Genomic DNA, 26,612 nt, shown 5'->3' on the forward strand with positions numbered 1-26,612 from the left:
GACCATCTTATGAGCCACCTCTTCAAGTGTGCACATGCACGTTGGAGTGACCTGATGGGTGCTGCCAGGTCTTGGAGGGGAAGGATGAATGTGTGTGCACAATCTGTTTGTACAAGCTGGCCCCAGGCATTAGTGCAAGCAGGTGTCTCTGCGTACACTTGTGAAATGCTGGTCTGTACAATTAAAGCCAGGGAGCTGAGTGTCTTTTCCTTTAATAAAGGAGCCCGTGTATGTGTGTGCAAATGACAAGATTTTATACATGATCACGTCCCCTACCGCACAGAGATTGAATCTGGAAAATGTCCCCCCACTGTTCAGATACAATAGATAATATATCCACACCCTGTACCAATTGGCAACTGCCCAGGGCCAGGCTGCACCCCCCAACGCATGCTGAGTGGGCGGGGAGTACACAGGCAGCCCGGCCCACCCTCCGGATGACACGAGCTAGGGAGAAGGGGGAAGGAGGAGCTGCTGGGAGCTCAGCTGTGAGCATCTGAACCTGGCTGGTCCTGGGCAAGGCAGGGAGCACGGCACGTCGGGGCGCCGCGCTGCAAGGAACTGCACTACATCCCAGAGAAAATCGGTGCTCTTTATGGCATGTGGCTGGTAACTTTTCTCCTGCTGTACGCGTTGCAAAAAGGTACGGCCCGGCCGGGGTGGCGGGGAGGGGGTGTTACTCTGTGGCCAGCGGGCTCTCGTCCTGCGCCTTGGGCGGCCGGCTCCCCGGGTGCTGCGGCCAAAGGGGGCGGGCGAGGGGTGTCTGCGCCCAGCCCAGTGCTCTTGCCAGTCCCTGTCCCCGCGCCGGAGCCGCAGCGGAGCCCTGGATGCTGCTCTCGCAGCTGTCCGAGCTGCAGCCCCCCAGCCGGGGGCCGGGTCTCTGGGGCGGGGGCAGCGCCCCACGGGGCTCGGAGTTTCGGGCTCTCGCAAAGTGGCTCTGTGAGGCCCCCCCCCCCGCGCCGGAGGAAGCGGAGCCGGTTCTGAGCCTGCCCTGGGATGCCGCCCGCTGCGTTTAACCCCTTCGGGTCCCCGCTGTGTGTGTGTGTGTGTCGGGGGGGGCGGGTGTCAGGAGGAACCGCTGCTGGGCTGCTCCTGCTCCGAGCAGGGGCTTGGACTCGATACCCCCGAGGTCCCGTCCAGCCCCGCTCCTCGCTGGTGGGGGGCGCGGGGGGCTGTGCCGCGTCCTCCCCAGGGTCAGCTCCGACTTTCCCCCCGGGGCGGGGGGCCCCCAGCGCTGCTGCGGCGCCCTGGATTAACGGGACCATTAATGAGTGTGACGGTGCAAGGGCACCGGGCAGGGGGGGCGGGAGGCGGCTCGCCAGCGGACGTACCCAGGGGGCTGGCTGGGCTCTGGGCTCAGGTTGCCATGGGGCTAGTCAAGGTCCAGGGGACGGGCAAGCCCAGACCTGCAGCCCCGGCTGCAATGCACCTGATCCCGGGAGGGGGCACCCCCCCGCCCCTCTCCCCTCCCCTCCCGGGGTAGGGCAGGTCCGTGGGGCTCTGCCCCGGGGGCCGGACGGGACGCTAAACCCGGGGGCTGGGGGGAGCTGGCAGCGCTGCATTTGTAAAGCCCCCCCCCGCTGAAGGGTCTCTCTCCAAGGGGGTCGTTGCTTCACTCAAACAAACACACCCCCCCCGAGACGTCTGCCCGCGGCTGGGCGGAGGAGGGTGTTTGGGGCCCTGCCCCCTCCCTTCTGCCACCCCCCGCACCCTCTTCCCCCGGGGGCAGGCGGCGGGGGCGCCTCCTCTTCGGCTGGAACCTGCTGCCGAGCCCCGTGTGGCCACGGTACCGCTGGGCTCCAGGAACATGGATCTGGGCTTTCGATTCGGAGCGGGGCTGGCGCCGCTACTTCTGTCTGAAGGACAAAATCAAAGCCCAGGAGCCCCAACTCGGAGTTTGCTTGCGGCGGCTTTTTAATGGGGGCAGCGGAGCCTTGCAGTGGGCGCTCCGAGCTGATAATTAGTGATGTTAACTCCTTGCAGCCGCTGAAATCCTCTGGCGGGGGGAGAAATGATAAAGCCCTGTTCCCCACACAGCTCTCCAGCCCCACAGAAGCGCCTTAATTACATGAATATTCAAATGTTTTCCATCCCAGCCAGCCTCTCTTTGTGCAGGCAAGACTGCAAAGGCTGAAGCTTGTAGCAGTACTTTTTAAAAGCGTTGTTCTGCTGTCCTTACTTCCCAAAGACTATTGACAGCAATATTCTAATCCATAACACAAGCTCAATCCAGGGATGCTTTTAAATCCCTTCCTCTCCTCTAGGAATGCTCCATTAAATGTAACCCAGCGGTTTGAGCCCTCAGATGGGAGCAAAAAATGACTGTGAAGTAAGTGTGTCAAGGAGACACAACACTTGATTAACGGTAAATTGGGGATTGCTAGTGTCATCCAAATCTGTATGTGGGGTGCGTGAAACTGAGGTCCCCAACTATAGATGCAGTTGCAAAGGAAAGCCATCTGCTTGTACCATTGGTAGTGAAATTACAATCCATTTGTTATAGTATTTCAATGGTGTTAGCTAAAAAAGCTCCTCCGTTCTGATTTGATAGGGATTTTTGTGTTTTATTTTTGTAGTAACTTACCTTTTAATTTATCATCTGGTCCAAGGATGGAATAACAAACGTCCATGTTATGGAAAATGAGCTACTTTCAGCTTATAAAACATTTTCTCTAATAATCGCTTTCATCATATGAAAACAGCAAGAGGCAATCTTAGGAAATAGGTAGCGGGAGTGGGCTGCATCCTTAAATACGATTGTTATTGTATATTAAATGTTAATATAATGAAAATATTTACTGAGGTTTAATGGTGCATCCTGTGTGGTTGTGATAGTCAATTATGAAATATGAAATAGTCGTATTAAAGCCGGAATAAATCTGTATTTGGGAGCTTTAGACAAAATTGCTATTGTCGGACCTGCTGTACTGAACATGGAAGCATCTGCTTTGCCTAAATTTGCATGTTTCCTGTGTAAAAAGGAAAAACCAAAACAAATAACCCTCCGAGGCACTAAAAGTCTCTCTTTCCCTGCCCCCCAACATCGAAAATAATCAATCCAACACAGCCCATTACTATTTGTGCACATTTTCAGCCCCAGCCCCTTAGCAAAGAGTCTCTGCTACAGAGCTCTCTCTTCTGAGAAGAGCAAATTAAAAGCCTCCATTAGCACTACACCTTATGGCCTCATTATTTTTTTTTCTCTTTTCAGTTCAAGAGAGATTTTATTTTTAAGAGTCTCTGTGCTGAAAGTGTTAAAGTGGAACAATTCCAGGGAGAGGACAGTAATACAATGGAAGTTTCATTATAATAGGATAAAAAATTGAATTGCTTAATGCATGATAAACCTTTCAGATACTTAATTCTTCTAGGTATCAAAGCACAACCATTTAATACATTTCTACTGTAGAACAAGAGCTCAATTAGAAACAAAAAGCAAATAAACATTTGACCCCAGGGACCACTAAAGTTTAGAAATCCCTCAGTAGACTGTAGCTGTTTGTTTATTTTTTTTTGCCTATAAAATAAAAATAGGCAGTTAGCAAGCAGGGAGTTTAGCGAAAGAGGGCTTGGTGGTTGATTATACAAATTAAAGAGCAGCCATAACAATGAGAGGGAGGGCGATGTGAATTGGAAGCTGTATGATCAGGAGGAGCATACAAGTCAAAATCTTGATATACTTAAACTGGGGGAATAATTTCCCTGTATGATTTTGCTGGAGTTCTCTGCCTGCTGATTTGTGATGTTGGCATTTTGTGTACGCTGTGTTCAAATATTAGAAGCAGTGAAATATGTTGCTTCCATTTTTTAATCTCCCCCCCGTACCCCCCAGTGTGGTACGGCGCTCATTTATCTTGGAAATGAAACGTGGAATCCATGAAATCCATGGAGGTAGAGCTTGCAGTACTGAAGTCCTGACAGTGCCCAGTGTCGTTATTTTACGACACCAGGGCCATGATGGCAACTTGCTAAGAGACCAGGATCTACGCCTTGCTGAGGTGTAAAGCTCTATGTGCCGTAAATGAAGAATCAACACATGCAGCCCTAATATTTTCTGGTACTTGTGTTCTTCAGAAGGGAATAGCAATCACGCCTGTCAGTTTGCCCGTGCTAGGAGCCTTTGTCCTCACCCAGCTTGCAGAGGTTGGCAGTGGGTTGTGAATTTAGGAATCCACTGGCCATGCCTTGAGCACCCACAAGACACCATATGTGTCCAATGTGGTGCCCTCCTTTCTGCCCATGTGGCACTTAGTGCACCTGCCTCGTTTGAACCAGCTGCTGAGCTCAGTGTGAGAATCAAATAGGAAGTGTCTTTGTGGAAAGAATTCTCCTGACATGGAAGCGTGTGAGTTTTGAGCTGTATGTTGGATAATGTGAATTCAGCAGACTCTGAAATAGGCAGGCTGTTACATGCAACTTGCTAGGAGAGAATGAAGCACAAATGTATGTGGTTATTTCAGGAGACTCTGAAGTACTCTGCTGGTGAGTTTACATGGTGGTTAGTTAAGGCCCAAAATTTTATGCACCTTGAAACCAAAATTCTAAGTAGCTTTTTTTTTTCTTTCTTGTAAAGAGTCTTTCCCCAGATTCTTAAATTAAAAATAATCCCTCAATGCCCCCTATAGCATTGCAAACACCCTTTGCTGACTAAACTGTATCAAATATCTAGAAACCCAGTTCCTTGGCCTTTGCTAATCTGCTGACCAGACCAGGATTTACATTTTGAAAGGCCGGTGGGAACCAAAGGTAGCCAACGTTCATTCTAGTGCACTGGGGAAAAGGACACAACTGAGTGGATTTCAGTACTCCCCTCTGCCTGTTCAGTCTATTGATTCACTTTTTGGTTTGTTTCTTACACCTTCTCGGGCGTGTGAGGGAAATTGCCCTCTCTGCTTGTAGAAGCATGCAGGCTTAGGGCAGATGAAAGTCATGGCCTGCTGGCTCGGGACAGAGCCTAGCAGCTGATGTGCACGCTCCTCTGATGTACCACAGTCCAGTCTTGAGCCTCCCTTGATTGGACACTTGACATGGTCCTGAAATGTGTGTTGGCTCAGTGATGTCACCAAATATCCAGTGGAGACTCAGGTGAAACTTGCCAGAGTTGCTGCGTACGTGACGTAAGCAGAACTTGAAATCAGGTCTCCAGAGATGAAAGGCTGGTGCATTCACCCCCACTCTGGCTCAGCGTATTCCCTTTGTCTAGTTCTGCGTGTCCCCCTTGCAATACCCCGGTGAAGAGGGAGGAGGTGGAGGATTGCATTTCAAGCTCCTCTTTGGTTAGGTTTGCCTTGCAGAGGTAGGGCACCAGGTAATGTGCATGTACTTGGGGAGTTGTTGTGTTTTCTGTGCAGGGATTTAGGGTGTGCTCGTTTTACCAGAACTTGGGGTACGTGCTCTGTCTGGTTTGGGGGTGTGCAAATGGCAACTGCAGCAAAGGCTGCAGGGACTGTGACTTCTCAGCTATCTGGAAGATGGGAGTTGAGTCTGCTCTGCCTCTGTGCTGATTTAGGCTGCGAGCCCAGCATCAGATCTCCCCTCTAGGTGCCACTGGAACTAGGATTTGGAGTTCAGTGAGTGGTGCTCTTTCCTCCTAACAGGTGCACAAGGCCCCAGCATGATGGGGGGCGTTGTGATGCTGGGGGGTCCTGACCACTTTTAGTTAATGTTTCCATACTATCCTGCTAAAGGGTAGGATGGCAACTCCAGGTGCATTTGGAGTCATTGCACTTTACCCACTACGTTCCTCTTGCATTGTGACCTGGACTCCATATTCTTTCACTTTCTGTCCTAAACTCCTACTTAAGGCTCCTGTGTGCATCTCATCGCAGAGTATGCAGAAGTGTGTAGCTTGTGTGAAGTGCCCTGGGAGGAAAGGTGCTGTGTAAATGGGGTGTTAGTGACCACCACCTCTCTGAGCTCTTGGGTCACATGTAGTGGGAAAAGCCAACGCCTTGGGCCTGAAAGGCACATACACACGGCATTGAGCATTTAAAACTGCCCCTTTTTTGATGAATACACATGCTGAAAACTTCAGCTTGCGCAGTTTCTTGGGCAGGACTCAAGCCTGAACTTCAGGTGGCTCAGTGGTAGGGTTGGGGTGAATTTATGGTCACTCTGCCTTGGCTTCTCGTTAGATGGAAAGCACTCATTTACTCTAACGCATCTCTCTGTGGTGCCGAGAGTGGCTCTGCTTCTAAAGAGAGTGCAGTTTCAAGAGTCCAGCGAACAAGACTAGTAAATATTGCTAAGGGATGATAACAAAATGACTCATTTTTCCCAGCTGAGATGGAGATATTAATATTTCAATACCTTAGGTTGTAATTTACTGTGATTTAAGAAGATTGTACGGTGATAACTCAAAATAGACGCTCCTCAGTGCTAGCTAGGCACGGTCCATCCACGTATTAGTCCACCTGTGCAGCTCTCATCCAGCAGAGTTCAGGTCTCCAGCACTCAATACAATGCCCCTGGCAGTGACATATTGTCTCCCAATAGGAAACTGTCCCATTTTCACCACGCCCACCCCAGGGTTTGAGGTCTGTATAAATTAATGCCCTCGATATTTAGGTTAGGGTCAACGCATGTGACCAGATGCCAGCAGCGATTTCTGGTTTAAAAATATTGCAGTGCTATTTCTAAATTTTTAATCTCTCTCAGTGATTTGGAGACAGTTTTATGAAACATGGGATTAGGATGGTGCTCAATGTTAAATGGTAAAGGAGATTATATGGATTTAACTCTATGCGTCTGTCACATAACTACTACCAATCCCATAACTTCCATTTTCTATTAAAAATCCATTTTCCCCTTTGACCTGAAAAAGCTTTGCTGGTAATCTGAATTTCTCTCGTTATTTATGAGGTATTTTTCCATTCCACCCCCCACCCCCTCTGTGTATCCAGCATGCAAGGGTGATGTCTGCAGAGAAAATTGTTCTCTAGCAGGATGATATCTGATCATTGCACCGTACAGCTGGCAACATGTCCTGCAAATTGTGGCTTCCATTTGAGTAGGGATACTCACCTGGGGGTCAGTGCTGTCGATTCTGCCTGCTCTTGGGCAGAGCAAGTGGAACGCTCATGGGAACTAGCGGGGAGCCCTGCTACAATAGTGCAATGAGGGGTGCTGAGAAAAGGGACGGGATGTGAAGAAGTTCCTAGAATCCCCCCTCTTCTCACACACAGCTAAAAGGCCCCTCTAGGATTCCAGGAGGGGCTGTGGGGGTGGATGAAATGGGAGAGGGACTGTGGCCTGGACCAGAGTTACAGAGAGCTACAGAATATTCATGGTTCTAGGTCCTGGCATGACACATGGACCACACAGCAGAAAGCATGTCTATTTTCTGTGTGCGTATCTTTAAAGCGGAGCAGTCTCCATGCCGTCTTGTGTTTCAGGGCACATGCAGAATGTTACCACAATGGTAGCACACAGATGCTTTCTCTCTGCTTGTTTTCCTTCATCTGATTGTAAATGCATATTTTCCTCTCGTGCACGGGCAAGAAGAGTGGCAAGAAGAGCAGAAATGCTGATTCATCACAACAAACCAGCCTTCAGACATTATTTATATCTCGATAGCTCCTCAGAGCCCCTGTCCTAGGCCAGGGCCCACTGTGCTGGACTCTGCACTGCCACAGAACAAAAAGATGGCCCCTGCCCCAAAGAGATTAGATGTCACGACGTGAGTGTTTAGTGCCACTGTGCCACTGAGAGCCCAAGTAGCTTTTCAAAGGCCATCAGAGGATCAGCTGTAGATTGTCTTACCCCGGGTTTGTCACGAGTCTCCTAGCATTTGTCAGCCCAATGAGAAAAAATAAATAAATGTCTTTGTCCCTTTCGATCTGTGCATGGGCTCACGGGGGGGGGGGGGGCGACTCTTTTCTTTACCTGTAAATCTGTTGTTTAATCAGCAGTAACGTTCCTAATCAATTCATCCTTGATTCCTACCAGTTTGTAGCCACAAAACTGACTGCAGCATCCTTGACTTGGGCCAGTAGAACTCTGGGTAGTTTGAGAAAGGAAATGTTGTTGTCATAGCTGATGTTCCTGCTCAAAACATGGAGAGGAACAAGAAACAGGCTGTTTAATGGGTGCTGAGAGAGACTGAGATTATATTTCCATCTCCGGAAGGGAGAGTAAATAAGAGGGGGGATTGTTTAGTGGGTGGAGTAGAGGGTTCCTTGGTTGTATTCCCAGCTCAATGAAAGAGCATGTTCTGGTGGTTACAGCAGGAGACTAGAGCCAGGACTCCTAGGTTCTTCCTTTCCTCTGATTCACTAAGACCCCATGGGCACGTTGCTTCACTGTGCCTCAGTTTCCCCAGCTCTATAAAACAAGAATACCTAACTCAAGTGCCATGATGTCTAATCTTCTGTGGAGTTGCTCTGATAAGTTCTCTAGAAGTGGTGTTCTGTCGTTGTTATTATTGTCACTGAGAGGGAGACCTGCACGTTAAAGATTCTGTTGTGTAAAGTAGAATAACACTCCAGCATTTGTCTTCCCCCTGTCAGCTCAGGAAAGCCTGAGCCAGCTGGCGAAGTGACACTTACCCCTGGCAAGGAGCGTGGTTCCAAACACCCATCCTGATGAAAACACACACATTATTTTTTCAGTGGAGGCTGGTGCTGATGCTCTCATCATGGCTTTGTGATGTGATGTGAGTTGCTCTGGCCAATAACGCTTTAATGGCCTTTTCTCAAATGAGCACTCATGAAACGTTCTCCCTGGAGGGGCGGCTAAAAGCTAAGCTAAGAATATTAATACAGATGAGACTCTTTTCCCTTCTCCCTCTCGTCTCCATCCCCACAAAGTTGAAGAATTTGAGGTGATGAAGGGTCCCCTGTGACTCATTCTAAACCAGTGGTAGAGTAGTTATTTGCTTATTGGTCCTGCTACAGCACAAGCAGAGGGATTGTGCTCTCCGCCAGAGCTATTCATACCCTGACACCGATCACTGCTTTCTATATTAGCGTCCTTTTGCCTACGTAAAAGTAGTGCCCTTAAAAAATCAGTTCTAAGCGACTTGGCACCTTGTTGGCAAACTTGTCCCCTCCCCTTCCAGGTTTGAGGCGTCAGTGGGAAGGAGTCAGAGTGGAGCAGCAGGAAGGAGGAGCTGGGAGGGAAAGGCCTTTCCGCCTGCACTAGAGGAGGAGGAAGGTCGAGGGAGACTTTTCTCCTCTTCCAGGCCTTGGCTGCAGTTTGCAAGACCTGGCTGTGAAGAGCTGCTCCCTTGGAGACTGGCAAAGGCCCATTGCTCTCACACGGCTTCCTGTCACAAAACCGTCCCCACGCTTGAGAGTTCTGCCTGGCTGTTTCTGGGGCCCATTGAATGAGGCGACCTCTCAGGAGGTGTCCAATGAACCATGGCTGCCTCTTCCCTCTCTAACTCAGCTGGCTCAGGGGGAGGGGGCGGACAGGTGACTCTACCTGTGGGGAGGCTCACACAAGGGCATCCTGGGAAATGTAGCTTGCATTAGTCAGAGGTGTCCTAGCGATTTTGGGAAACGGCTGTTCTGTGAAAGGGCTGGGATTGCCAAGGCATCCCCTCAGCCCTGGACCAGCTGCTGAGGAGAGGCGAGAAGTACCTGGCCACTGTGTTCATGCACCAATCTACCCACTCCATTTGGGGCTGTTTGCCGCTGCCTGAGGAAGGCTCCCAGGCAGGGCCAGCTCCAGGCACCAGCGCAGCAAGCAGGTGCTTGGGGCGGCCAACAGAGAGGGGCGGCACGTCCGAGTCTTTGGCGGCAATTTAGCAGCGGGTCCCTCAGTCCCTCTCGGAGGGAAGGACCTGCTGCCAAATTGCTGCTGAAGAAGAAAGCGGTGGTGGTAAAGCTGCCGCTGAAGTGCCGCCAATCGCGGCTTTTTTTGCCACTTGGGGCGGCAAAAAAGCTGGAGCTGGCCCTGCTCCCGGGACACGTCATTGGGAAGCCGTTGCTCTGCAGGCAAGAGGAGTTGGATGTTTGCAGTAACTCCCTGCTGTTGGCTCTGGTCTCTCCACAGCACACACTGAAGATGTTGGAACCAGTCTCTACTTTGTGAACGACTCTCTCCAGCAGGTGACCTTCTCCAGCACAGTCGGGGTGGTGATCCCCTGCCCCGCAGCAGGGTCGCCCAGCGCCGCCCTTCGCTGGTACCTCGCCACAGGGGACGACATCTATGATGTACCGCACATCCGGCATGTCCATGCCAACGGGACTCTGCAGCTCTACCCCTTCTCGCCATCAGCCTTCAATAGCTTTATCCACGACAATGACTACTTCTGTACCGCGGAGAACTCGGCGGGCAAAATCAGGAGCCCCAATATCCGCGTTAAAGCAGGTAGGGCCGTGGGCGGGGCCGGGTCTTGGAGGTGGTGGTGGGGGGCTGGTGGGTTCTCTGGCGTTCTGTGTTTGTGACGATGATTAGCCCATTTGTGCGTCCCGACTGATTCTCTCCAGTGCCCTGGAATTGCCTAAAGTGGCTGATATGGTGAGCTCACTTCATCAATTAACCATTGAAGAGGGTGGCATCAGGGCTCGCTGGTGATTAGGGCTGGAACTCAGGGTGCTTGCGTCTTATTCCTGGTTCCGCTGCTCTCTCTGCGTGGCCATGGGCAAGTTACTTCACCTCCGAGTAAATGAATGCCTGCCCCCTGCCAAGCGTGCTGTGCAGATGTGTGTTCACTGAGCCTTGTGGCACTTGGAGCGCCTCTGGGCAGCCAAGCGCAGCTGTTCTGAGCTTGGAAGAAGACCTGAGGAAGTCCTAGCTGAGAGTGAGCTGTAAATGTAGGGCCTGCTCCTGCCAAGGCTTGGGGTGGAGTGTCTCAGCCTCCAGCGGGCCAATGCGTACGAGTCAGCATGTGAATGGGAATAACCGTTCACAGGATCAGGCCTGGAGGCAGTGCAGTGGCCAGCAGTGAGCTCCAGGGGCCTTCTGCCTGTATCTTCAGTTCATGGGTTCTCATCAGTGGGTTTAGAGCAGTATCTAGCACCTTTTGCCACGTGAGCACCAGCGTCTGCAGAGAGAGCAGGTCATAGCAAGGGCCCAAACTGGGCACTGCCTTGTGTGCCAGCAACCAGAACAGACAATAACTCCATTTTTACCTGGTACCTTTTGTATTGCGTCTGCCTTGCAGCCCTTCACCGTAAAGGTGCCAATCGTGCAGGCCATGGCGGCAGCGTCTGGGCTCAGCTTTGGCTCGTACTCAGCCATGGACGTTAGACTGTTTACTTGGGAAGTGTATTCGCCAGGGTGCTTGGGTATCGTCTTGCACCGTTTCCAAGAAATGGGATAGAGACTGCAGAGTCCTGTGGCTGGGTACAGGAGATCAGGGTTCTAGTCCTGTCTCTTGTGCTAATTCTCTGCATGACCCTGGGCAAGTCACTTAATGTTTCCTGCCTTGCTTCCCATCTGTGATATGAGGATGATGATACTTACCCGTCTCTCAAGGAAAAAAAGACTGTGCTAAGAATCTGTCATGTGGGCTCTGTAGCTTGGACGTGGCCCATGGAAAACACAAGGATTTAGTCTCCTATTAAGAGCTTAGCTTTTCTCCCCAAGTATTGTGCCAGAGAACAGAGCAGACAGCCTGGGGTGAAACTTGAACCTGTGACCTCTGGGCCTGGTGGGGTGTTTTACTGACTGAGCCTTCCTGACATGATGAATACAGTATTTATGGGGATGTTGTTGTCACTCCTGCAGGAATTGTGCCCTGTGGAGCCTGTGAGTGTGTAGGCTAAAACGCAGCTGCCATGTGGTTTTGCGTGTTGGCAAGGCCATGGAACTGGGACTGTAATGGTCTATTGCAAGAGGATCGATCAATGTCAGTATCGGCAGTAGAAATGAGGGCAGGGTGTTGGACAAACAGGAGGCGGAGTGTCAATAATGTTTCAAAAACTGCACCCTACCCAAGCCAAGACCAAACAATAATTTAGAACACTTGTTGGTAGGGAGCTGAGGGCCATCCCAGTGCTGCAAACTGGGGATGATTCTGGGGGAAGGTGATGGTAACAAGAGACCATGGGTCTCCAGGACTGATTCCTGCCTGGCGAAGGCCAAGCCCCTTCAAATATTAGGAGATCCAGGCCCTGCGATGTCCCACTGGGACAAAAGCCTCAGTTCCGTCCACCTGCGAAGACGCCCCAGAGCAAGGGAGGAGGGGAAGGGTCATGGGGCTTTCCCAGAGGGCTGTTGTGCTGGTCCAGCCCAGCCAGCTACAACCGTGCGTCGTGGTTCTAACGGTGACATTGCAGCTAGGTAGAGGTGGAAGAGTAGATGCAGAAGTGATTTCTTCATTATCTTCCAGGGGCTATGACCCACCTGCAGCAGAACAAGAGGGGATGCTTTATTCACTGCAATCTTTGAGCCCTTCTGGAGGTGGGATGTGGGTACAGAAATCTTGCATCATGGTGGGGTTAGACTATCTGACCCTTGTGAGGCCTGCTAGCCCCCGATGGTTCTGTGATTGCTACCCAGACGTGTGTCTCAGCGATTGAAGTAGCAGGACAGCAGGCTTGGAGTCCAGAGCTGGGGAGCAATGGAGAAAGCCAGAGGCATCTTCTCTTCAACCATAGGTCGTTCATGCCACTGAGATCCAGAATTGCCAGATTGCACCAGGCCTATTGTGGAGACCAGACGCTGGATTAGATGGACTAGTGGCCAGAGCCAGATGTTTCAGAGGAAGGTGCAAGAAACCATGCAGTAGCTAGCAGATGTGGGATAATCTGCCCCGTGAAGGTCTCATCCTGACCCCCATAGTCAGAGATGAACTCCAGCTTTGCAGCATGAGGGTTTATCTTCATTCCCAAACTTCTGTTAGCATCAGTTATAGTAACTCCTGAATAGTCTTGTATAATTGTCGAGTCCTTCAGCAGGTTCCACCAAGGGGAGAATCCCCCACCTCATTAACCCCCCTTCCTAAACCCCTATATCTGCATTGCAGGCTCCAGGCCAACCACCCCAAGACTTCTAAGAAAACAAAAGGAGGAGGAATATAGCCAAGTGCTGCTTTCCAAAGTGATTATAGTAAATTATTGACCAGGCTGAGGAGGGCTAATAGCCCAGGAATGACTTCATTATGTAACCTATTAAAACCAGGGCTGGCACAGAGAACACAGCGAACAGACTAAAGGGTGTTTTTATTTTAATTCATTATACTGCAAAGTAAACTGGCATGAAACCCCCTCCTGCCCAGAGAGTGAATTATTTACCAGCATTAGCAGTTCAGCTCTAGACCAAAGCCGAGGGGAGTGAGCAGTACACTGGGGTGTATGTTTAAGGGAGGGGAATGTAAATAAATGTTGTTTGTCAGCCGTGTGACATGTTGCAGCTCGTGTCAGCCCAGCTCTGGTGGAGGCTGAGCTTCCTGTCTGCGTGGAAGTTTAACTGTTGCTGTCTAATGAGTAGTAATAATACCTAGTGACACTAGGTGGGTGAGGTAATATCTGTTATTGGACCAACTTCTATCACCTCCCCCACCTCTCTAACATCCTGGGACTGACACAGCTACACCGCATACAGCCAATACCTGGCACTTCTATACAACTTCTCAGCCATCCTACAAAGGAGTCACTATCCCTAGTCTACAGATGGGGAAACTGAGGCACGGAAGTGCAGTGGCTTGCCCAAGGTCACCCAGTCTGCCAGTGGCATCCAGGTCCCCTTCTCATTCAGTTAGGTACTCATGGTACCTCCTCACAGGATTTCTCGAGATGTCACCGGGACAGCTCAGGCCGTGACAGTTAGAATGAGTTTGGCTTTAGGATAGTTGGAAACGCTTAGCAATAATCCCAACTTCTATTTCTCACGAGCGTGCTTCTGTTCCCACCTGCTTCCCGTATGCTAATCAATTATCCTCTTATTACTGAAAGCCTGTCTCCAAACACTCTTCTTCTGTAGCCTTGTAATGGCAATCCCCTGAACCACGTAAAGCAGCAAACACACAGTAAACTGAAATGTAATGTTGAAAACCTGAAGATTTTAGAGACGAGGCACCAGGAATGATTCAAGGTCTGTATAACCTGCCTTCTAGCGAGGAACTTGCGACCCTCAATCTGTTCTTAGTTTGCCCAAGAGAAGGGATCAGGTGAGTTGATCACAGTTTTAGAAGTACATGGGGCAGAGATTCTGATGGAAAACAGCTCTTTAATCTAGCAGACAGAGACAACACGATCTAATGGCTGCAAGCTGAGACTAGACAAATTCAGACTAGAAATAATGTGCAATTTTTAACCCTTGGAACAACTTACCCAGGAATGGGCTAGTTAGAGTCTTTAAATCACTTAGTCTTTAAATCAGGACTGGCTGGGTTTTAAAAGGTCCCATCTAGCTCAGGCAGAAGTGAAGGGCTTGATACAGAGATTCCAGTGTAAGATTCTATGTCTCTGCTAAAGCAGGACGACTGGCTAGGTGACCAGAAGGGACACTTTTTTTCCTTTAACCATCTAGGAAGGAGTATGCAGCTCCTGTGTAACTGACAAGACTCCTGCTAACCAATCCACTTTGGTCCTTGAGCTGCTCTCTGCTGCAGAGCAATGAGTGTGTCCTCTTGGGTTTGCCTCCACCAGCCCTCTGCCTTCTCCCAGACCCCGGTCATCTGCTATGTTTGTCTGTAGTCTGCTTGGCATGGGATCTCCTGGGGGCAGAGAGCATGCCCTCCTATGGACCTGCAAAGCACCGTGCACGTAGGTTTCAATACTGAGTGAGAAGGAGGTTTGTCTGACCTGTAGCCCCCTCTCCACCCGCTCAATGTTCATGTGAGGGTGGCTTGTCAAGCCAGCTGGTGTCCTGGAGCTGTGCTCTGAAGGTGCATTTGCTGCTGACCAGCGATCTTCTCAGCAGCTGCTCAGGTTGGGCCAGCTTGTCACCTATGATTCCATTGCAGTTCAGCACCTCCTGCACCAGGCTGCTGGTGTGTGGAGCCGGCTGGGAAGTTTAACCGGGGCTTCCTGAGGGATGGGCTGCCATTTGCCTCCAGCCTGTGAGCAGTTTTCTGTCTTGAGCTTTTGCAATAAAATTGTGAAGTCTGAAAGCTGGGCACTTAGAGGAGAGGAATTGCAGGCAGAAGCAGCATCACCTTCTGTCTTACTTATTAAATACTCCTTGGGCCTGTTCAGAGGAGGCAGAGTCCGCACCTGCCAACAGATGCGTTCAGTGCTGGAAGCAAACCCCCTTCTCCACCCCCTCCCCCCGTGCCTGTTGAGAGTTTTCAATTAAAACACGCGTTGGGTTGTTGCTGTTCTGGCCGGGGGAGCCGCAGATGACCCAGTGGTGTGTGTGTGTGTGTCTCTCTCTCCCTCTCTCCTGCTCTCCAAGGGGGTGACTAATGAGAAACCAATGTCTTTTGGGGCAGGCATGTTGTCATGACAAGATCACGCACCCACGTGCTAGGCTAATTTTAAATGGAAGATATTTAAACATTACCAGTTCTTGGTGTGTCTGCCTGCACTCCCTATTGGTTGCACTGACAAGTTTCCTTACCAAAGAGACCTTGAGACGTTCAGCCGATCAAGCAAACTGATCCAGTACTTCGTAGAGTTCATTAGGGCTGCTACTAGTCTGGATAATCCCTTGTTATTTCCCCAGAGAGAGAAGGCTGCAGAGCTGCCAGGGCAGGCTGTGGGCGTTGCCGGGTCGCACTGCGAGGGGAAGGGCTGTCTGCCCTAGTGCCCTGGGCAGACCCCATTTTGGGGAATTGCATTCCTCCTCTCCAGTTTCAATAGGGTACCGTTTTCTACCTCCCTCCTGTGCCCTAGTGCCGAGCAATGCTGATGCACGCTCAGCTCCTGCCCAGACCCAGCTGCATTTCAGCAAGAGGAGACGTTATTCTTCCCCGCCTTGTGGAAGGCCTGCCCCGCTGAGGTGCTGCCTGCATCCGGAGAGCTCTGGGCACCCATGGCCCCTGCAGATGGGACCCCCTGCCGGGCAGGAAGGAGGCTCCTGTCAGAGGAATTTGCCCAGAGAGAGCAGGGATTGTTGGCTCCAGGCCTACACTCACTAAAGTGTGAAACATGCACTGTTGCTGTGGGGTTCTGCCAGTCCCTGCCATGCTCTGGTGCCAGAGAAGAGCTACTTCCTCCTTCCCAAATGCTGCCCTGTGGCCTGCTGGGCCGGCACAGAACCACACATGGTGAGGAGGGGTGCTGGGAAGTGCTGCTCTGCCCTGCACCCCAGGGGGGCTCTTCCCATGACTTGACAGCGGCCAGGTGGTGGAGGGAAGTGGCTGGGGGCTGCGAGTACCTGGGAGGAAGGGCACCTGGGATGTGATTTGTTGCAGTGAGGGGATTGCAAGGGCCATGCTGCTTTCAGTGGCATGGGAGGAAGTGACCCCCTGTTGCTGTGCTATAGTCTGTCGCTGTGTCCCACTGTGGGTTGTACCGAGAGGTGTGGGTTGGTGTGGCACCTCCTTACTGGCCGACGCAATCATTTAAATGCCCCACTTCAGAGCCGTTCCCAGAAAACGATACTTCTTGGAATCTCTCTCCTGCTTGGGCCCCGTGAGCACATGGGATGTTGAGACCCCCAGAGACACGTGCATATGTGAATTCACTCTCCCTCCAGCTCGTCCCTTGTGGCAAACGCTGGAGCTGCTCAAAATGTGGGATAAAAAACGGGAACTGTTTAAATTAATGTGTTTGTGCCCAGTGCAACTTGGCATCGGTGCGTTGACTGTCGGGTGATCGTCTGCTTTTCTCTCTGCAGTTTTCAGGGAACCTTACACCGTCCGGGTGGAGGATCAAAGGTCAATGCGTGGAAACGTGGCTGTCTTCAAGTGCCTCATCCCTTCTTCAGTGCAGGAATATGTTAGCGTTGTGTCCTGGGAGAAAGATACTGTTTCAATCATCCCAGGTAAGAGAGGAGCAGGAGGGGGACCCTCCGTTCTCCCAGCGAATACTAACTGCATTGCCATGTACACGGAGCTCTTTTTGGTTTTTCTCTGTCCCTGGGCACCAAAAGCAAGGGGGTTTGCTGGTGAATCATATTAGTACGAAAGCTGAGCCTGTGGGCTGGATTTACATTGGAAATGAGCGGGGTGTGACTGCGCGGTGCATTCGGTGGCACCTGTTGTATTTGCCAGGATTGCAGTGTGTGCTTTGAGGCTCCTAGGTGCATAAAATTGAAGTGTGACAATATGTACGTGTCTTCTGGCTTTTCCCACCCACTGGTGACCTTGCCAACCTGGAGGGTACGTGACAGTGGGGAGTCAGGCAGAGGCACCCTGTGCCTTCCATCTCCATGTATTCCTGCCGGGAGCGGGGCGTGACAAGAGTAAATAAAGCCTCTCTCATGACTCTTTACAACCCTTCCAGTCAAACACTCTTTAACTCCTGCCAGCACAGATGTCCATGGCCCACGCTCCCTGCCTTCCCCCTGTGGCCCTCGCAGTCTGTTAATGCGCCCAGGGAGCGTTCCAGTTAATGGGGCAGTTGCTGTCCTTGTGGGCGAGGAGACGCCATAGAGGAGTAATTAACTCCGGCCTGTCTCTGGGGAGGTGATGGTGCAGAGAACGTGTGCTGCCAGCCCATGTAGCCTGTCAGGGTGGCTGGCACCGACGCTCCCCTCGTGGGGTCCGGGCCGGTGGCTGCTGCAGCTTGGGGAAAAGTTTGCTCAGCTAGTTTTTGATCACAGAGGCCGTGCTCCTGTGGCGCCTGGTGCTGAGGAATCCAGCTCCTGGGGCCAATTCTGTGAGGTGCTGAGCACCCCAGACTCCCCGAAAGCCTAGGAGGAGGCGTTCTGCTCTGTGCGGGATTGGCCCATTGAGGAGCAGAGTTAAAGCCTCTATGGAGAAATGCCAGGCACTGCTGAAGGCAAGTGTGGAATGAGTCCAGGCCTAGGTTCTGGGGTGTCTGGACCCAGAGTTTGGTGTGGCCCATGGTAGTGATAAGGGCCTGCTGGGAGCTTAGGATCCAAATTTCCCTGGCACTGAGGGCACTGGGTTTTGGGTCCATCTCGGTGGGGAGTGGAAAGGGGCAGGTGTGATGGTTAGTGTCTTCTCCTCTTCAGTGCTTGGGCCTGATTCCCATTAGCAGAGGAGTCTTGTGGTTGTGTGGGTGGGCCCACGCGCCTGAGTTGTGCCAGCCCTCATGTGATCCTCTGGAAAAGGGCGTGCTCGCGCCGCAAACTCCTCATACTTCAGCCGGGCCAAGCGTTTCATGCACCACTACTACTACTACTACTTTTTTTTTTTTTTTTTTTTTTTTTTTTGCAAAAAAGTGCAGATTTGGCAACATGAAAACATTTCACAAATTCACATCTAGTTCACCAGATTGTTTTGGTTGGAAACAAACAATTCTGAAGAAATAGAAATATTTTGTTTTGACGTTTTCAAAACAAAATGTCTTGTTTTGGTTCGTAGTGACATAATTTCAAAATGTCTTTTTAAAGTATATTTTACTCCTCCCGCCCCCCCCAAACATTAACGACATTGGAATCAAATGTTCTGCGCCGCACGGCACTGAAAAATCTGGTGTTTGCCCAGCTCTGATCCAAATCATGCCCCCATCCCTTGAGAACCCCATGGGAACTGTAAGGGGGGAAGTTACCTGGAAGAGGAGGCTAGCACACCCCCCCCCGCCCACGGTGACCTTTTTAGTGAAAACATGGGCTGTTTGAGCAGAAGAACACAAGACTGTATGAAGTGCTCATGGATTTGTGAGCAAATCGCGCACAGAACCAATTGCAGCTTTGCTTCGTTGTCTCATGCTCTGGTGTGGTTTGTAGCTGGCTCTTGGATTGACAGCGCAGCGTTTGCAGTGAGATGCTGGATGGCAGAGTTCACTGGGTGATGCCCAGTGGTGAACACTCGGCTCATGTTTCGAGCTGCCACCTACCCTGAGATGTATTGGTTGTTTAGTAGAATGTATCACTGCTGCTCCCCGAGGTTCCACTCCCCCAGCAAATGGCGTGGTGCCACTCAGCACTGGTGGCGGGTACGGGCTGAGCTCTGGGGGGCTCGGTGCCCCCAGCCTCTGTTTGCCAGAAGCTGGGAATGGGCGACAGGGGATGGATCACTTGGTGATTACCTGTTCTCTTCATTCCCTCTGGGGCACCTGGCACTGGCTACTGTCAGAAGACAGGACACTGGGCTGGATGGACCTTTGGTCTGGCCCAATACGGCTGTTCTTATGCTCTTATGGGTGTCACATCTAACCCTGTTCGCAGAAGGTCAGAGGCATGTTGGTTCAAAGGCCAGTAGTCACTGGCCCTCTAGTGCTCCTGCAGGCGCCTTCGCTGCAGCAGCATAAGAGGAATTTCTGAATGTCACCGGGGCCTGGGGGTGGGTGTAACACCGGTTACTGTGATGTGGATGACCTTGAATCTCATAGCCAGGGCTGGTGATCTCGACGAGGATCCCAGAGCGGGTGGGTGGAGAGGGCAGTGTGGACGTTCCTCCGTACCGGGGTGACCTTCTGACTCTGCTCAGAGACGGTATTGATGGCAGTGCTGGCCCTCCCGCACAGCACGTGTAAGCTAGTAGTAAAGCCATCAATACTGCTTCCCCTGGGGGATCTGGAAAGAATGAAAGGATTTTGCCCACGGCGAGTGCGCGGTGTTTGATATTTGCTCACAGGTCAGTAAATACTGGCAGCCCTCAGGGCTCGGTATTGCTCTAGTTGTGACATCATGAAGGGGCTGGGCATTTTGCTGCTTGGCCGTCAATCTCTAGGTGTTAGTAAAGTGCTTCACACCATGCACGCTAGTGACGTCACGAGTTCAGCCTCGTGTGCAAACCTGCAGTCGTCCCTCGTCAGAGCAGGTGCTGGCTACACCTGTGAGCTGCTGGGCTTAACCGCCCTCAGAAGGAATGTTTCAGTTAGCGCTCATCTCGTGAGCGGCATGTGGTTACTCGGCCAAACTGGCCTTGGAGATGCATTTTAAACCTCTCTGCATCACCTTCCCCCTGCGTCCCATCTCCCAGGAGGGCAGCTGGCTTCCCAGTTGGGACTCCATTGCCTCCAACGAGCAGATCCAGCCCAAGGAGTGCCGTTCAGTGTGGCGGCCCTGTATCTCTCATGCTCCGTTTATACCTTCGGAGCCGCACTACAGTGAAGGAACGTCAAATTAACTAGTTTCAGTTCAACGTCCCCCTTTCAGGGCTGCCCAGAGGATTCGGGGGGCCTGGGGCAAAGCACTTTCGGGGGCCCCTTCCATAAAAAACAGTTGCAATGCTACAGAATACGATATTCTCGTGGGGGCCTGGGGCAAATTGCCCCACTTGCGCCCCCCCCCCCCGGGTGGCCCTTCCCCCCTTTGGTTACCGGCGCGGATCCAGTGCAGTGAGTGATAGTTGTTGTCTGGTGGCTCCTCAGGCCCTATTAGGAGATGAGAGGAAGAGGTCCTGCTAGGAGCTGGAATGATGTGAGTGTCTCTGTCACTCAGCTGGCCCTCTTAACAAAGAGTCCAAAGCTAGAATGCATCCCGAAGAGTCTTGTCTGGGCGGAGGCCGGTGGAGGGAAAGCTTGTCCTGCAGCTCCCCTGGCGTTCTCTGCGCCGTTGGGTAGATGGAGCTGTTCAGTCTGAAGGCTTGAACTTGGCCATCCTTTACAGAGCACAGTCAGTTTCTTCGGCACTTCAGTTTGTTGACTTGACATCCTGCACTTGCACGTTTTTAACCCGGGCTGGTACTTAAGTTTTGCAGTTGTGCTGGATTTTTAAATATGGTGATGTAATTAGAGTGGAACGATTTTAACATTTTAAAGCAATAATTACCCTAAAGACAGAATATAGAGACAATTTATATGTAGAGTCAACACAAGCAAACATATTTGCTGTTGGATTATAAATATTGCATCTGCCCAAAGCTAATTTTTAATTTGCTCTTGTGTTAGAGCGAAGACTGGATTCACGTCTACAAAAACAGGGTCTTTGTTTTGACTTCTTGTGACCCTTTGATTCCATCCGAAGTGTGTGCATGGAAGGGAGGGGGGTCCTTAATGGTGGCAGGGGGAACGGACAGTTGAGGGTGGGTTCCTTTTGCATTCTGGGTGGTTACGGTAATTAAAACAAACCAACCAATGCACCAAAATTGGTTCTGAAACATCAAAGCCATTTTCTGCCTAAAAATCTGTGTTGTGAACTGCAGGTCAAACAAACCTACAAATACATCACTGCCTTGCCCTCCTAAAATCGTCCTTTTAAGGAGAAAAGATCTATGGAAGGACAACTGCTTTAAAAAGTAAACCTAAGCAGTAACTTGAGGCTAGCGCTGTAACTTGGCGTGTGTGTTACCATGAGCCTGTACCGCCTACTGCAGCGGCTTCCATCTGTCCTCCAAAACGTTCCTTTGGCCTTGCAGGGAAGGTATGTCCCTGTGTGTGTCTGATAGAGGCTTGCACCTGTTCTTGGTGTGTTTCAGTGGACCAGCAGGATAGACAGAGTCTTAAATCTCCCCTAGGACTGGTCAAAACATTGGATTTATGAGAAATAAACTTCTTCATTGGAAGTGTCTGATTCTGTAACAATTCCATTTTTTCCCCTCCTTTTGGAAAATTGTTTGAAAACTGGAAAAATTCTGACTTTCTGACCAGCTCTGCTTTCCAGGGTTCACAACACACGTTACATGTCAGGGAGCATGTAACTAGTGGGAGGGTTGGAAAAAGTACCATATATACTCGTTCATAAGCCAAATATTTTTGGTAAAAAAGTGACGCATCAAAGAGCAGGGGTCGGCTTATAAACGGGTCTACACCAAAACTTGATGATTTAAAACTCTGTGGAATCATTGAATTGAATATCGAATACATTGTCGTTTTGTTTATCTGGAGCATCTGCAGGCACAGAGCCCCTCAGCTCCCATTGGCTGGGAATGGCAAACCGCGGACACTGGGAGCTGAGGGACTCCGTGCCTGTGAATGCTCCAGATAAACAAAACGTCCAGGCCTGGTAGTGGCACAGGCCAGGAGTCAGTTTGCCAACCCCTGAAATATAGGGTCGGCTTATGAAAGGGTCATACAGGTTTTGCTATTTTTACCTAACCATCTTGGGGGAGGAGGGTCGGCTTATAAATGAACAGGCTAATGAACGAGTATATACGGTACGTTTATTTATTTCCCTCCTCTCTCAAGCACAGACAGCTTCCTCCTAACTGCCCACCTGCCAGTGCTTTGCTTTGGGTGCCTGGCTAGAGCCATGTAACTGGAAACCTCGGAGAGCTACTGGTGGGCTGAAGAGGAGTGTTGGGCTTAGGGCTAGGCTTGGTGTGGGGGTCTGAGCGCGAAGCCAGAGCAGGCCCCAGTGTGCAAACGAAACAGCACCAACATTGGGAGACCTGAATGGTGGCAGTGTCGCAAGAATTGCAACCCGTACAAGACTCCAGCTGTCTTGGGCTGCGTGCCCATGTCTAGAGCTCCCCAGCTCAGAGTGGGAAGGAGGAATGGGGCAGTTTGGCCCGATCTCTAAAAATAACTGTCCTCTCTGACCTAAAATCCCGCCTGTGCTGCGTTCAGTGCTGCAGCCGGCAGCAACGACCGCAAGTTCTGCTTTTGGGCCTGGTGGCCGTCTGCGGTGGTGCCCTGTGGTGTTGAACTCCCCTTGGCTCCTTCCTTTGCTTCTCCTGCATGTTAGAAATGAAAAAGGGAACAGTTGCTGAGTCCCAAGCAACTACAGGCAGCAGGGTGGGTGCGAGATAACAGGATGCCCCCTGACGTTACCGAACCAAATTGCCAATGGGCTTTTCCCTTTGCAGCAGTACTAACAGCTGGGGTGGGCCCCAGTTTGTTTTGTGCTTGTGGTGGGGCTGGACACCTTTTGGGGGCACAAGTGGCAGATCTTGCTTGTGGAAACGCTTCCTTTCGGTTAGGCTCTAGGCGGCTTTGCACATCATGGAGTTAGAGGTTTGGGTTTTTTTTTTTTTTCAATTTTATGCTCAAATAGACACATTTCCATGGTAAAACCTTGGCCAAACTGCTTCATTTCAGTGTTTTTTGTGTCCAAATGTTGAAATTTCTACAGAGGCTCCACAGTTGGATCTGGACTGGAGAGTGTGATCCATTCATAGAATCACAGAATATCAGGGTTGGAAGGGACCTCAGGAGGTATCTAGTCAACCCCCCCCTGCTCAAAGTAGGACCAATCCCCGACTAAATCATCCCCGCCAGGGCTTTCTCAAGCCTGACCTTAGAAACCTCTAAGGAAGGAAATTCCACCACCTCCCTAGGTCACCCGTTCCAGTGCTTCACCACCCTCCTAGTGAAATAGTGTTTCCTAATATCCAACCTAAACCTCCCCCACTGCAACTTGAGACCATTGCTCCTTGTTCTGTCATCTGCTACCACTGAGAACAGTCTAGATCCATCCTCTTTGGAACCCCCTTTCAGGTAGTTGAAGGCTGCTATCAAATCCCCCCTCACTCTTCTCTTCTGCAGACTAAACAATCCCAGTTCCCTCAGCCTTTCCATTGAATTCTGGCGGTAGACAGAGTTTGAGGCTCCTATCTAACATCACTGCATGAACTGTCCTGGCTACTTAAATCTGTGTCCAGTTTCTTCCTTAGCATAATGCAGTGGTTCTCAAATTCTTTTTTCCCCGCAGACCACTTGAAAATTGCTGAGGGTCTCAGTGGACTACTTAATGATCTTTCCAAATGTTGTTTGTGCCATTAACTAACTATTGTAAAGCACTTTGGATAAAAGTGCTATATAAAAAAAAACCTTAATAATAATAAAAAACTCTTTGTTCCACAAATAAAAGCACACAACTCATATTTTCATATCAGTAGTTTTACCTTTCTAATGTGATGGATGTGCCCTCTCTCCCCTGCCGCGGCAGCCCCCCAGCTGGGGCTGGGAAGGAGGGGGCGGGTCTCTCCCCCACCACAGAGCTGGGGCTGGGAAGGAGGGGGGTCTCTCCCTCTCTCCACCTTAGAGGGAACTATCTGCAGACCACCTGAATGGAGCTCACGGACCACTGGATGAATGGGCTAGTGCTTTTGCTTTCTTCTGTCCTCTGCTGGACAGAACCAGAGCTGCTGAACGGTCAGAGACCCTGTATTTGCAGCAGCTAATGAAGATTTTCCTGTAGCTCAGGAGGTAGAGGCCTGTGCTGTTTGAGGACAGCAGACCCCACTTCATTCTTGCCGCCACCATGGAGTGCCAGCGAGTGGCTATGATGTGTCTTGTAACTCAACTATTGATATTGAAGGTCATCACTGATATAGAGGTGTGTAGGGAGTGCCTAGAAAAAGATACTTGCATGGTGTTTTGTGTGGGGGAAAAGTGCCCCTTTTAATGCTGGGTAACGTGTCTTTTGGGTTTAACATTTTGTCTTTATGGCTATTCCAAGTCGTTTTAATCAAATGCAATAGGCAGAATGTGAGGCTCGTAGCATGTTTCATGGCTAGCTGTTCTTGTTCTTAACTGCACAGAACTGTTTATTTGCAATGGGTGCCTCTCCCTGACTTGTTCTGGTTAGTTCCCAACAAGCATCTCTCTTTAGGAGCACCTACTGCGTGTATTTCAGAAGATATTTTAAAACAATTGCAGAAAAATGCTTGATCTCTGTATCCTGCTGCTGCAATGGCTTTCTGGATTTTTTTTTCTTTTCCTAGTGAGCTGAGTTATTTGGTTAACTTGGCAACACTGTAACTTACCCTGAAATCAAAGATAAATTCTTTATAAAAGGTTATCCTGCACATAAATCATCATTAGTCTACCTCATTTTTGTTTAATGCCTCCCTAACTGTGCTGTAGTGTAAAAATGTGTGTTTAGTGAAGTCAAGGGTTGCAGAGAAATTATAGGGTTTTCAAAAACCCATTTGCTTTACTGGTGCTCGCATCAAAATCAATCTTGCCTTTAGTTCTCAACCTCCTAGCAAACATGCAGCACCACTCACTGAGTTCTGGCATTTAATGTAGGGTAGCATTTATTCAGAATAAACCAACGGTGCTTACAGAATGCTGGACTACGTATAAGATTGTACTTCACACCAAGGCTGTGATTTTGAACTCTGTTGCTATCAACAAATCTTATGGGTTTTTTTGGAAGTGGGAACTGCAGCTGAGCAGTACCTTTTCCCTTCCCCCAGGTTTCTCTCTCCTCCAGAGAGAGGGAGGAGAACTGATGTGTGGAAACGCTTGCACAGTAAAACTTGAGTTTGAGAACTGAATGAGGTATTTTTAAAAGGAGAAAAACACCCAACAATTCTAGATTGGATCATACTGAGAAGTCTAGGAAGTAAATACGCATTTTAATTTGTTTTTAAATATGGGTCGTATCCTTTGATTTTATTTCTCTTGGAACCAAGTCTCTGGTGTGGGCAACTGAAGCTGCTTTAGAACTGTTATGCTCTAATATCGTGGCAACTCATTAGACAACAAAATCTTGACTTTACAACATCAAAAACTGAACCTAGAACTGGTCCAGACACAGAATGCAAGTTTTTTGCAAAAACTTCATCTATTTTTAATAAAAATGTCAATGAGAATTTTTGTCAATTTTTAATTTTGAAAATTTTTGACCAACTCTATCTGCGGCAGCTTGGCTCTGGATTTAATCTGATCTAAGCAGCCCATCTCTGTCCCCCTTCCCCTCAATCTCCTATGTCTGGCATGGGTGACGGGGTTCTAGAAATCTTCTTAAACTCCTCTCCGCATTGGTTTTTGTGGCCATGTAGGAAACAAAACTGACATGGCATTTTAATGGTTAAATATGCCCACTTTTATCATGTGTGTTTTAATCTTTCCTCTGTTGCACCTTGGAACATCTGTCACATGCTCTATTTTCTCTCTAATATTGGAAGTAAATGTAACTATATTAAAATTCCATTTTAATCTGTCTCAAAGTGTAATGAGAGTCTAGAGACACAGCATGAGTCTACTGAAAATTAAAAACACCAGTAGTATTTATGGGTCTAATGTTCTTCCAGCATGTCCCTTTATATTCAGCTGTATTGGAAATGAAACTAGCGTTTGCATTAGAGCTCCGCTACTAGGGGCAAGCAGGTGCTGTTCATCTGCTCCTCCCCAAACAATATGCATGCGCTGCATAACAGAGGGCAGCACGGAAAGACGATCCAAGGCCCAGAATAACCAGAACCTAGATAATTAAGCATTGTCCTTTATCAATAGGCTCTTTTTCAGAGAACATCAATCTCGTGTTATTGGAGAAAGCTGGAGGCTGGGGCAGAATAAACACTGCAATAGGAGGTGAAAGGCAATCCTTGTTTGTGTGTTTATCTTCCGTGGGGTGGGGTGGGGACAGGAGATGACTTACAGGGTGTATTTACCAGCTGCTATCTTCTGTTTGTTTTTGCTTGAATACAAAATAACCCTGGCTGGCGTAATTCTAACCATCGCATCCCCCTCCCCTTTAGCTGGAAGCCTGTGGTTTGGAATTCGTCAGAACGAACAATGCAGCAATGCATTTGTATTACCTGCCTCTTCCTAGGTGCTCACCTGAGGAGGCTGAATGGCCAATGAGTTTGTGCATCGCTTGTTGCTGGAACTTACCAAGTTTTCATTACACAGAGAAATCTGAAAAGGGTGCTGCTGTGGGGTGGGCATTGGGACTCCCTGCTCGCTGGGCAGGTGGAGTGCCAGCCTCGAGCCATCTTGTTCTGTTTAACGTGCAGCCCCACCCGCCTTTTTCAACGTGCACTTGATAAGGTCAGGTACCGTTTCTGCGCGTGCAAAATCCACATTTGC

General features: G+C 49.9%; 1 protein-coding gene across 3 annotated transcripts in view; it reads left to right on the forward strand.

Annotated features, from left to right (window-relative positions):
* The first annotated feature begins 467 nt into the window (after window positions 1-467).
* DSCAML1 (DS cell adhesion molecule like 1) overlaps window positions 468-26,612 on the forward strand; it is a 320,759-nt gene continuing 294,614 nt past the window's right edge. For all 3 annotated transcript variants that reach the window (XM_044997070.1, XM_044997071.1, XM_044997073.1), the window contains exons 1-3: window positions 468-643; window positions 9,997-10,314; window positions 16,675-16,821. In XM_044997070.1, coding sequence (XP_044853005.1) covers window positions 601-643; window positions 9,997-10,314; window positions 16,675-16,821 — 508 coding nt within the window. In that variant the 5' untranslated portion in view covers window positions 468-600. The remainder of the gene's footprint in view (window positions 644-9,996; window positions 10,315-16,674; window positions 16,822-26,612) is intronic.

This window comes from Mauremys mutica, chromosome 22 (assembly GCF_020497125.1).
Source record: "Mauremys mutica isolate MM-2020 ecotype Southern chromosome 22, ASM2049712v1, whole genome shotgun sequence".
NCBI classification, from domain to species: Eukaryota; Metazoa; Chordata; order Testudines; family Geoemydidae; genus Mauremys; species Mauremys mutica.